The 12686-nt window shown below is 45.9% G+C and overlaps 1 protein-coding gene across 5 annotated transcripts in view; it reads right to left on the bottom strand.

Annotated features, from left to right (window-relative positions):
- Positions 1-12686, bottom strand: part of OBSL1 (obscurin like cytoskeletal adaptor 1) — a 64506-nt gene that overhangs the window by 19897 nt on the left and 31923 nt on the right. For 4 of the 5 annotated variants that reach the window (XR_013394126.1, XM_028740916.2, XM_028740923.2 and 1 more), the window contains 5 exons: positions 12054-12326; positions 11531-11806; positions 8850-9125; positions 3814-4089; positions 1458-1733 (listed from right to left, as the gene is read on the bottom strand). Coding sequence is in view for 4 of the 5 variants with exons in the window: in XM_028740916.2 (XP_028596749.2) it covers positions 1458-1733; positions 3814-4089; positions 8850-9125; positions 11531-11806; positions 12054-12326 (1377 nt within the window). In the remaining variant the exon portion in view is untranslated. The remainder of the gene's footprint in view (positions 1-1457; positions 1734-3813; positions 4090-8849; positions 9126-11530; positions 11807-12053; positions 12327-12686) is intronic. The other variant, XM_028740933.2, reaches the window with a different exon arrangement.

Raw genomic sequence — 12686 nt, 5'->3', positions numbered from 1 at the left:
ACATCCACTGTGTATAATTTTCTGTTTGGTGAAAAACAGAATATCATCAGCTTTCATTTTATAATTTTCCCCCCAAAAGCTCAATAATTTGGGTTTGTTCCCCAAAAAAGCTCAACATTTTTGAGGTCTCAACAACTTTGTGGGTGTCAGGAATTTTGCTTTTTGAAATATGGCAACCCTAACATAGGCAATGTCAGGGAACACTTAATCCAGAGGGAAACTAAGTAGGACTCAATAGTCAGTAGCAAGACTCCATGATTGCTCTTGTTGCTCCCACCCCTTCTTACTCATACCCATTTCAGGAAATAAAATAAATCAGGTAGGGCAAGTGCATGTCAGCAAACTTGCTTCGTTTATATGTGGTAGCAAAATTTCACTGCTTTTGCTGAGCATTTGTATGTTCAAAGTCCTGAACTGCCCTGGCAGCGGGTGCCACAATGAATGGAGCTGAGTGTTTGCCTCAAGACAAAATCCACAGCCACTCTAGAAATGTGTCCTGCTGCCCCCAGCACTTGTTTTTGCTCTTTGGCTTCCTCTTCTCCCAAAAAGGCACGGTGCCCAGTCCCAGATGCTGGAAAGGCCACTGCTCCTGCCTGCTGGCACCCTACCTTCTTGGCAGAGGCCACTGGGATTATTTCCCTGCCTCTCCTCAAAGCACCTGTCCTGGTGGGGGCAGCCCTTGCCAACTCCCTCTCCTCACACTTAAGAAAAGAAAAACAACTTCCAGTCAATAAGGCCTCCCTTGCTTTCAAGGAGGGCAGCATTTGTTGGCAGAAGGTGCAGAAGTAGCGGCGCCTGAGAATCGGCCGAAGTTAAATTTAACCCCCTCACTGGCAGAGTGCAGATAGAGAAGCAGCCTGAACCCTTCACTTGTCACCTGCCGCGTTCCATTACGAAGTTCCTCTGAGCCTGAAGGTGGGAGCACAACTCCAGCTCTCTGTACTAACCCCCCAAATGCTATCCATGAAGCAGGGTTCACCATTGTGGCACCCAAGGGCACGCATGCACCCCCAGAGGCCTTCCCTGGTGCTCACAGGGTCCCCTCCTGTTGAATTTAGGCTTGAAAGAAGCATTCTTTGTAGCCAGTAGAATAGGTTATGGTGTGTGCTTGGCTGTGGGTGGGTGTGTATGGTGCCTACAACATGCCCATGGATCCAAAGAGGTTGGCAACCCCTGCCACAAAGCAATGAAACCAGCCAAGGCTGGCCCAACCACTGGGCAGAGTGAGGCAACTTAAGCAGCAGATTTTGGGTGTCATGAAAGGACAGCAATTTGTTAGCTTGCTTTTTGACTACCTCTGGTCCAAGCAATTGCACAACACCAGCTCCTGAGTTCTCCATCCAGTGAAGAAGGAATGGGATAAGCAACATTTCTGAGCTGCCCACCTCTCTGTACCCCCGACTTTCAACCCCAGTCATGGCTTGCCAGTTTTCTCGCTTTTTCTGACGAGACCTCACCTGCCACTTTAACTGTGGACTCCATTCGGTCAGTGCCTGCATCACACACATAGGAGCCTGAGTCTCCCGGCTTGGCTCCAAGGATGGTGAGTTGGCGTTGTCTCCCATGGGCTTCAATGCGCACACGCTTGCTGGGTACCAGCTCCTCCCCATTCCGCAGCCAGCGCACAGCAGCACTAGGCGAAGACACCTTGCAAGCCAACACCAGAGCCTCTCCGGACACCAGCGAGTGGTGCTCTGGAACCCCTGTGTTTCCCACAATGGAGATGGGAGGTTCTTAGGAAACAGACAGAGAAAGAGACATGGTGTCACAGCGCAGGGCACAGACAGGGCCTGCAGGTCTAGAGAAAGAAAGGCACACACAAGCATCTGCCATCCGGTAGTCATAAAGAGCCCCCAGAAGGTGAACACAAGCGCCAACACAGATAAGATGGAGCAGAGGGGGCACAAAGGAATACCACACAAAAAGGTGGGGAACATTGTGCTTTTCCGACCCAACAAAGGACGAGGCAGCAAATTTCAACCCTATCTCACTTCCTTTCCACCATGAAGCAGGCCCAGGTTTGGGGGAGGGGAAAACTAGAGATTCCTTTAAATGGACAGAGCCTTAAAAGCTCAGTGTATTCACATGAGACTGATTTCAGAGGACACATGAAGGACTGATAGGCAGTTTGCTATGAAACATCAAACACCAGCGCATTACAGCTCATACACTGTGGTGTTCTCACTGCCCACAACTTGTAGCCCTCTCAGTGTCCAGTGAGGCCTGTCATGCTGTCCACAGATGGAGTGATTTCCTTGGGTCTCTTTCCTGGGTGGGCAGCTGTAACAACACAAGAGGAGTCCTGCTGGGTCACACCAAAGACTTCTCTTGTGCAGCATTCTGCTCTCACAATGGTCAGCCAGATGCCCAAGCAAAACATGGGTGCAATCGCCCTCTTCCCACTTGTGATCCCCAGAAACTGGCATTCAAAAGCAGACTGTATGAAATATACTGGAGGTAATATACAGTGATCAGAATTAGCAGCCACCAGTAGCTTTATGACCTGATCCAGGTCACTTCCAGACAACCTGCTTATAGAGCATGTTTGCACCAAGTCTGCGGGGAGGTTGTTTATTAAGTATTCATTCTCATTCCTGGGGAGATTATACAATTCTGCATCAAGCAGTTGTTATCTGACCTTTTCCAGTGAATTTTCCCATCACTTTCCTTATCACAAAAGGTCCAGTTTTTGGGGAAAGCGGGTTTGTTGCAGGACAGCACCAAATCAACTTACTTTGCGTAAAAAAACTGACAGTTTGGCAGTGCCCCCTGATTCCAGAACAGAACTCAATCTGCCAGGGACTTGTCCTTTGTACTTTTCTGCCACAGCTACTATCTGTTCACAGGCACCTTCTGAGTTTCCACATTAAGTGGTTAAAACCCATCTCTTTAAAAAAAAAATGATTTTACTATATGATTTTATATTGTAAAACTCTGTGATCTATTTCTATGATACAGCGGTATCTAAATATTTTTATATATAACAATATATAAATATGTTCTCAACAGCAGTTGGAGATGAGGTGCTAGTATTCTCCAAAACCACCAGCATTCTTGAAAATAAGCAAATAGATATGCATTTGCTTGGTTTTCGTAAGTAATTCATGTAGAATACAGCTTTTTTGGTACTGAATGTTGATTGTTGTTGGGCTGCTGGTTTTTTTTAAAGTATACCAAGTATCCACAACCCTCATTATTACTGCAAACATCAATAAGAACAAGTTTTAACTCATAAAATCACCATGGATGATGGGAGATTATTTGTTGCAGAGATCCCACTTAACAGGTGCTTTGAATGATAAATGTTACAAGATGTTATATCAGTGGCATTTCAGATAGAAGCTGGAAATGCAACTATGAAGGCAAGCTAATTACATGCATGTTGGTGTCAAGGAGAAGAAACTGAATGCTATTGGCATAAAGAAGCTGAGGCAATAAATTACAGGGTATGAATTTCCCACTCTTTCTTTTCCTAACATTATGAGGATCCCTCCGAGATTCTATTCAAGAGACACTGAGAATTTGTGGGCAACATTACAATAGCAGCCAGAACTGTAGTTGATGGAAACACGAAACAAAAGGTAATGACTGTGAATAAGTTGACCTTTTGCAAATGTACGTGGGAGGACAAATTCCCATCGAAACCTTTTTCTCCCTTACTGAATTTAGATTACTGAAATAATATTGAAGCAATCTGTACGCTGGAACATGATGCTCTTTCTGCTGTGAGACTGCATTCTTGCCTTGAAAAAAATGATAATTTTTTTTAAGGTTCTCAAAAGCGGCCCCTCTCCTTCCAGGCCCAGACCTTACCCTCGACCGTGACATAGAAGATGAGGCTGTCATCACCACTGTCACACAGATACTCTCCTGCATCACAGCGCTCGGCTCCCAGAATCACCAGCGAATGGCACGCACCATCCTGCTCCAGACGCACACGGTCTGTGTCCTGCAGCTTCTCTCCATCCTTGTACCACTTCACCTCTCCTTTAGGGCAAGACAGCGTCACAGACAGGGTCAGGTCCTCCGAGGTCAGGCAGCGGTGCTGAGTCTGCAGTTCATCACGCCCCACAATCCGCACTGGGGGGTCTGCCAGCATAAACAAAGGTTCTGTTAACTTTCCACTGCTTCTCAATCCAGTAAACATTTTCATAGCGCTCTTACTGTGCAAAGCATTCTGCAATCCATATTGTGTTCATCCTAACAACAGCCTCCCTACCCAAGAGACTATTTTTTTCCTTGTTGTACATAAAATGCATCCTAAGCACTGTGTCGTTTAAGAGAACTGGAATGAAATGAAGTGTATCACTTGGGGCACCTAAATTCCATGGGTTCAACCAATGTTATATCATTCTGAGGCTATGGGTCCATTTGACTTGGGGATGACTTGCTGCTTAGGGTCAGTCCCGGCGACTTCAGTTAAGCACCAAGAAGGCTTGCTCACAACAGTGTCAGGGAGCAAAGAGTCCTGGGCACAGCAAAGAATATAACAACGATTACTTCCATTTTCTATACAAAAAATGTGTCAGTATACTGTTTTGGGCATTTTGAGCCAATGGGCAGGTTTACAATGTTAAAGGAGATTAAGATCAATTGAAATAAACTGGGCATAGGAGTTTAAGTGCAAGTGATATGGAGGGCACTGCCATTTTCACATGTCAAGTTTAAATTGACTTTGAGCCGCCTGTCTCAAACTAGCTATGCTATATCCAATCACTGCTCATGCAGAAGAAAAGTGGAGGAGAGGCACTGGTCAATGCAAATGACGTGAGCATCTGGGACACTGTAGGCTTTATATGTCCAACTGAAGCAACACGTGAAAACATATCCTATGCTCCTCTTACAGAAGCCTCCCAGGGGTCTCTCATCCAAGAGGCTGACCATGTCTACACATACACCTTCAGCAACATCACGTGTGTGTGTGTGTGTGTGTGTGTGTGTGTGTGTGTGTGTGTTGGGGGGCACTTAAGATGTCCAGTTGCCTTGGAATTTTGCTCCTTTTGTTTCCTTGCCTTCATAACAAATTCTTTTTGGCTTGTGAGACAAATTCCCATATCAAATGTGCATCAGGGCGTAAGTTTTCCTTAGCTGTGTGTAACCAGCACGCTTCTCATGGGCCATGCAATCTTTCTCCATCTCAAGTTCATTAATTGATGGAGTTTTCCTTTGGGGCTGCTTGCTTGCTTCTTTACTTACTCTCTCCCCCCACCAAAAAAAGTCGAAGAACATCCTGTCTCCTGGCCTCCGTCCCGTCATTTGGATATGAGTTCTGAGAAATTGTCTGATAATCACCTACGTGCTGATTCTACTGAAAACAAATCCACTGCCAAGACTACATGCCACTGCCACAAATGCAGTGCCACCTAGAGGCCAAAACTACAAAGCACAGCAGACATTTCCCCCCCACTCAAGACTCCTTTTGTTCTCATCAGCACACCGGGTTGTGTACACACTCCCATTGACTCTGCATCCAGGGCACACCCACCACTGGTTTGGGAAGCTGTGTACACATGACATTAGCCACAATCCACATCTATCCTGCAGTTTCTTGAGAAATACTGAGTTTTGATGTGTTTTACCCCAAACGAGCTTCAATATGATTTGAAAATATAAGTCATCTTAAGACTTCCGTGCCCCCTCTCTGCCCACTGGCATGGACAGACAGCAGACAACCTAGAAACACATCCAGCTGTAATGATGCGTATGACAACATGCAAATATGATTTGACATGCAGCAGGGAGGAGACCTTGCTGCATTTTAACCAGTAATGTGTACGCAGCCCAGCTCACTTTTAAGTTCTTTGCCTGAAGGGTGGTCCAATCCAAGTAATGTTTAAAAAAACCGAACCCTGAGAAGGGAAAGCAGCAGGAGGGGTGGGCGGGGGTCTTGACGTTGCCCATCAACAGTGAACACCTGAACAACAGACTGCGCAGGCTCATAGTCACCCTGTGGAACTCCCTCCCATCAGATGTCAAGGAGATAAATAACTATACAACTTTTAGAAGACATCTGAAGGCAGCCCTGTATAGGGAAGGTTTTTTATGTTTGGTGTTTTATTATGCTTTTATTTATTGGAAGCTGCCTAGAGTGGCTGGGGCAACTCAGTCAGGTGGGCAGGATACAAATAATAAAATTATCATCATCATCATCACCAGGTACAAATCTGTGCCCTCTTTTAGGGGGGCCCTCTGCTAACACCACTGTTAACTACTCCAGCCTCTATGGTGGCTGATAGCATTCCTGTGGCTAAGCATTTCCCTGGGTTTCTGCTCAAAACATACAGGATGTCAAAAAAATGTGTTGCAGCTATCCTCAATTCTTCATTTTCCTATGTGGAATTGGCATTCCCCTGCCATCCCCAATACTGTAACTATAAAGTCCAGTTTGGAGAACTGACTGTGACAAACCAATAATAAGGGAAAGGCACTTTCTTTATGATTGGCAGGAGAGAACAGAGAAACCCTTGTGCCAAAAAAGACAACTGTCCCTCTATACTCCTGTGACCAGAAGTACCATTTAATTAGGTACTTCCTGTTGAGCTTCCTGTTTGCAAGCTACTGTTGCTTATTGGTGTGATGTGGGGTGGAAAAACATTTTTGGCACCAAGAAGCTAGGGGGTTGTATCTGAGGAGAAAATGACCCCTGAATCCACGCTATTCATTATTGTCTTGCATTAACCCACCTTAATCATGCCAGATGCACTCATAAAAAGTTTTCATTTTACAAAGCTGGCAACAGTCCTATTAAGAATACCCTTCTCTAAGCAAAGCAGCAAGGTGATGGGATCCAGTTTTCAATCTCAAGGAAGTGCAGAATGAATACTGTTCATCTCCTTCACATTATGAACCTCTACTTCACTGGTAAATCATAAAGACACCCCCCATCCCACAAGAACATCATATACTCCTACTAAGCAACTGCTGCCTATCTAATAAAATTTCAGAGTAATCGAGTCTTAGGGGTTGGACAAGACCAAAAGCCTTCTTCAGCTTCTCCTCTGTGGCTGAAACGAATCTACAGCACATAGCAACATCTTCCCCTGCAGTTTTAACCTTTCACGTAACTAAGACTAAGAGAGTGCATCACAATCAGAGAACAAGTCTCACACCAAAAGATAACTGCATGTAAAGAGTAGACAGGATTGCTACCTTTGCAATGGCCTTCAACGGCCACAGCATTTCTTATCACTGCAGCTACATAACAAGAAAAACTTCACCTGTTGGTTTCAGCCTGCCATTCCACTGCTATAGGCATACAACCTCTATTGGTAAAATACTGTGGGAACCCTTAAAACCAGCCAGTTAAAGCAAAAGAAATGGTCCACTCAGGAACAGCAATAGATCTGAACTGGTATCAGGAAGAAGAAGGGTTTCAAATCCCCTCCCAACCCAACACAGCAGTTCTTTGGACTGGGTAGGAGAAACCTTGGTATGTGGGCCATATTAGAACCCTCCTATCTACAATGTTCCAGGGAACCAGATAGCATTTTTATTCAGTTCAGCTACATTTTTATGGATTGTCCATTTAAAAAAAATAGTTCTAGGGCATTTATTTTGGCAAGCGAGCCTATCAAGGAAAAATAAGTTTCTTCTATTCATCGAAGTGATCTCACCACTGCTCTGAACATGCTTTAAATACCGTAAGCTGATGGTGATGGTGGAGAAAGAGGGGATCTTGTGTGCATGAGGAAGAATATTTTCAAATCAATATGTATGAGATGGAACACATTGTTTCTGTGCACAGAACTCCATGAACCTGACATTTGTGGTTTTGGGTCTTCGGCCTTGAGTGTGAAGCCAACTTCAAACCCCAAGTCTCCCAAGCTTAAATCCTCACCTCGCCACACACAACACGCATGTCTCCAGTTGTGGCCATCTCTGGAGCCTCAGAGAAAGAAAGTCACTTTTGTGCCAGGTGTAGGAAATGCAGATGGTGCTCCCCATAGTAACGGAAGGGGGGGACCCATATCCCTGAAGAAGAGGAGCCTTTTTGCTGATGGTGCTCCAGCTTTGAAACTCCTACATTGTATTTTATATTTTGGCTCCAGGTTCAGATGTACTTCTTATTTGCCCTGGCTTTTTAAATGTACTGTGTTATTATTTACTGTATAGCTGGCTGCATGGGTTTTGGTTTGTTTGTTTTGATCTTGCACGTAACAAATAACTGGTGATTAGCAATAACCCAAAATCTGCCACTAATGATAGGGCTGCATTTGTAGTACGTGGAGTGCTTATGAACTCATGCTCAGAACAACATGCACAAGCTCTCTCTGGACAATGAATGATGTGCAAACATACTAGCGGGAACGACGGCATCAAACGGTACAAGAATGCAGAAAACACAAAGAAAAGCCAGCGCACTTCTAGGCAAGCCAAGGAACCAGAAATCCAGGGCAGAAGATCACAAAAAGCCAATGTTTAGAGCAAACGCTTCCCGTGGACTTTAATGGTCAGGGGTGTAGAATGCTACCAAAGTCATACAAGACCAGATTGCAGGCTCAGTTCTTTAGGAAATAATACTGTTATGCCTCTGCTTTCATTACCAAATTAGAACCTGTCTGGATTTAAGAGATAAAGTCATGCTGATGCCCAGAGCACCGGCTCTGGGGAATGTACAGCCAGTCCTTATTAATATGCTCCAGGACAACTTTGCTCTGTACAGAAGGCAGTGCAAGGAACGTGGCCCACAATGAGAGTGTCTGGGGTCTGGAATGGATCAGTACATGAAATCCATCCCAGCAACATTGGCTTGGAATTCCAACACCCCCCTGCCCAAACTACCACCCACCCACACTCTTATCTCAGCTCCCTTCCCTGGTGCTACCAGGGTCCCTGAGCACTGCACTCACCAGACACCTGGACGGCGAAGGCCATGGTATCATCAACAGCGTTGCAGGTGTACTTCCCAGAATGCTCTGGGCCAGCTGCAGGGATGACCAGACACCGCCGGGCACCCTCTTCCTCCAGGATGAGGCCGCTGTTAGCCTCAAGCGTGACACCGTCCTTAACCCAGCGGACTGGCGCATTCCCATGAGAGAGCACACAGGTCAGGGTCACTGTCTCCCCCGTTGAGGCCTTCAGGACAGAGGGAGTCCTGCGGGGCTGCACGATCTTCACAGGGGGTTCTGGAAGGAGAGGGCAGGCAGCCCAGATATGAAGTGGCCACAGGCAACACTGCTGTTGCTGGGCCACACCCACAATTTTCTCACTGGAGGGGCATGTGGGAGAAACCCTGAGGAAACCCTACGTGTAACTGAGTATCACATACAGTGTGGCCTGACTTCCCCAAACATAGGTCATTCCAACAGTTCTCCAACTTCCCTCTCCAGGAATTATTTTAAAGCCATACTTTTAAAAGGGCTGCTAGAACTCAAAGCAATGCTGGAGGGTGTCTGTACGGTTAAGAGTAGCTCCCCCAAATACACCTGGGGGTGGTATTAGGCCTTTTTGCTGCAGCACTATGCTAGCAGCTTACACCCAAACATTTGTAGCTGGAGTCCTCTGTGCAGAATTCAACTCCTTCTACAGGTTTTGCCAAATTTATATACTGGTCAGAATAAATGTTTGAGAGCTGTTTGAAGTGCAGCCATAGAAGGATGCACTCATGCAAATAGCATTGTTGGATCCCCAAGCGACAAGGGAGATTCCCTATTTAGGTAGATGGCCTATTTATTTACTGCTTCCTTAGAAACACATTTAGCAAAGCTCTGGCATATCCACAGTACGCAAAGCCAAAGCTTTGGCCAGCAAAAGCTCATACAATGCATTGTAAACAAATATTGGTCTAAATAAGAGTTATTATTTTACTGACCCTGTGAATTTTGGCCAGTGGGGATTCCCAAACCACCACTAGCACTATGGAGGCCAATCCCTAAGAGATGGGATCTCACAGCGAACACATAACATGCATGCACGTATTGATTATTTGAGCTCTCTCAGGGTTTGCCTGCAAGAGCACAATAAGTTTATCTATAAAGTAAAAGGTACAGTGTCTAGGGCTTTGGAGTTCGGAAAAAAGGTGAGAAAGGGGGACATGACAGAAGTACCATACATACAATTATGCATGGTGTGGAAAAAGTGGACAGAGAGGTTTTTCTCCTTCTCATACTAAAACCTAGGGTGATCCAGGGAAGCTGAACATTGGAAGATTCAGGAGGACAGTCAAAACTAAATACTTCTTCACGTAATTAAACTATGCAATTCACTACCAGAAAATGTAGTACTGTAATGGCCACCAACTTGGGCAGCTTTAAGAGGGGTTTAGGATAAGGCTATTCATCACGATGGCTGTGTACTACCTCCAGTGCCAGAGGCAGGATGTCTCTGAATCCCAGTCTCTGGGAATCCCAAGCAGGGAGAGTTCTGTTGCACACATGCCTGATTTGTGGGGCTCCCCACAGGCATCTGGTTGGCCACTGCGAGGACAGGATGCCAGACTAAAAGGGCCTTTGGTCTAATCCAGCAGGCCTCTTATGTTCTCATTAGAGAATACTGTAATAATCTGCTGGTGTAGATTAAGTTGGCATCAGGCTTGCTGAACATTTCTGGGCATCAATGTAAAGGTAAAGGTAAAGGTAAAGGGACCCCTGACCGTTAGGTCCAGTCACGGACGACTCTGGGGTTGCGGCACTCATCTCGCTTTATTGGCCAAGGGAGCCGGCGTACAGCTTCCAGGTCATGTGGCCAGCATGACTAACCCACTTCTGGCGAACCAGAGCAGCGCACGGAAACGCCGTTTACCTTCCCGCCAGAGCGGTACCTATTTATCTACTTGCACTTTGATGTGCTTTCAAACTGCTAGGTTGGCAGGAGCAGGGACCGAGCAACAGGAGCTTACCCATTCGAATGGCTGACCTTCCCATCGGCAAGCCCTAGGCTCTGTGGTTTAACCCACAGCGCCACCTGCATCAGTGTAGGTACTTCCAATAATATGTTCCAATTGCACTGTACTGAAGAGGGACGATTCCCTGCTAAAATTTAAAAGGGCATATATGTTTGTGAAGGCCAGACATTGTCTCATGGGGGTGGAAGACCCACAGAACAATGAAACTTTCTTTGGATCACCTTACAAGAAAAGGGTATAAAGAGACACAGTGTAATGGCACCTCTGTGTCTCTTGTACTATTCCATTTGTCCCTGGCATTAATTCCGTTCCCAGAGATTTTACGGGTATAATATACATTGTGAGTGCTTTAATAATAATTATGTGCCCAAATCTATACACTAATATATAAACCCAGATTTATAGCTAGAACTAGACCAGGGTGAATAACAAATGACCTTTCATCTGCTGTTGGGACTCCACTAGCATGGCTAATGTCAGAGGCCACAGGTTCCCCATCCCTGGACTAGAACAGGAGAGGCTTCATTTACAGATTAGCCTGTTGTAACTCAGTCTGGGCTGTGTTGGGACTGGTGTGCTTAGAATTTAAGTTTCTGCGCTGGTTTAAAGTTGGAACTGGGTTAGGGCTTTGGATGCTTTTTCTCCTACTTCTTCTCAGAACTGCAGGTTCAAGATCAGAGTGCTCACCTGAAACTCTGACATCAAAGGAGACAGACTCATCCTTGGTCTCGCAGATGTATTCACCAGCATCTTCAGCACCTGCCTGCAGGACAACTAGGCGACGCTCAGCACCTTCCATTTGAAGCAACAAGTTGTTTGTCTCATCCACTTCCAGGCCGTCCTTGAACCAGCGCACAGGGGCATTGGGAATGGACACCTCGCAGCTCAGCTCCAAGCACTCAAATGCCTGTATATGCTTCTCTAGTGAACGCTCCACTGGGTGCAAAATCTGCACGGGTGGCTCTACAAGACAAATGTAGGAATATATGAGGCTTCATCCCCTGTGTGAGATGACTTACAGCCACTTCTAGGAAGCTCTGAGATAGAACAGAAAGGATAGGAACCAGAAATCTCAAATATGGCTTCCTCTAATTAGCGAAGAATGAACATCATGGTTAGTAGCAAGAGACAGAAATCCATACCTAAGTGAAAGAGGAAGGGTGAATTTGGGCACAAGATCACTGGGACTGAACCCTGGAGACTTGCTTACCTGTGACAGTGACATTGAAGAAGACAGTGTCGCCCCCAGTGCCACATGCAAACTCCCCTGTGTCCTGAACCTGGGCCGCAATAATAACCAGACGGCGATGAAGCCCTTCGCTCTCCAACAGGAGGCCATCCTTTTCCTCCACCTCCTCTCCGTCCTTGTACCAGCACACAACGACATCAGAGCAGGACAACTCACAATCCAGCACTACACGCTCTGAGACCCGATAGGCATGGGCTGCGTCTGCATTGGAGTGCAGAACTCGGACAGGCAGCTCTGCAGGGGAGAAATTTATTTATTTATTATTGCATTCATATCCCATCTTTTCTCCCAGGTGGTCCCTCCCCTCCATCTTATCCTCATATCAACCTTGTGAGGTTGGTTAGGCTGAGAGACGGTGATTGGCCCAAGATCACCCAGGGAGAATCATGGTTGATTGGAAATTTGAACCTTGTTGTACCAGGTCTTAGCCACTACACTACACTGGATCTCCATGATAATACCACCATAGCATAGAAATGTCATAAAAGCATAGAATAGAGAGTGAGGGCATCATTTCTTATGTGAGTTGTTGGGGGAGCAATGGAACAGGAGGCTCAGTGCTGTGCATTTCAGTGGAGCAGGAGATAGTGAAAG

This window comes from Podarcis muralis, chromosome 1 (assembly GCF_964188315.1).
Source record: "Podarcis muralis chromosome 1, rPodMur119.hap1.1, whole genome shotgun sequence".
NCBI lineage: Eukaryota > Metazoa > Chordata > Lepidosauria > Squamata > Lacertidae > Podarcis > Podarcis muralis.
The sequence above is the reverse complement of the archived record's forward strand: the minus strand, read 5'-3'. Positions and strand labels throughout refer to the sequence as shown.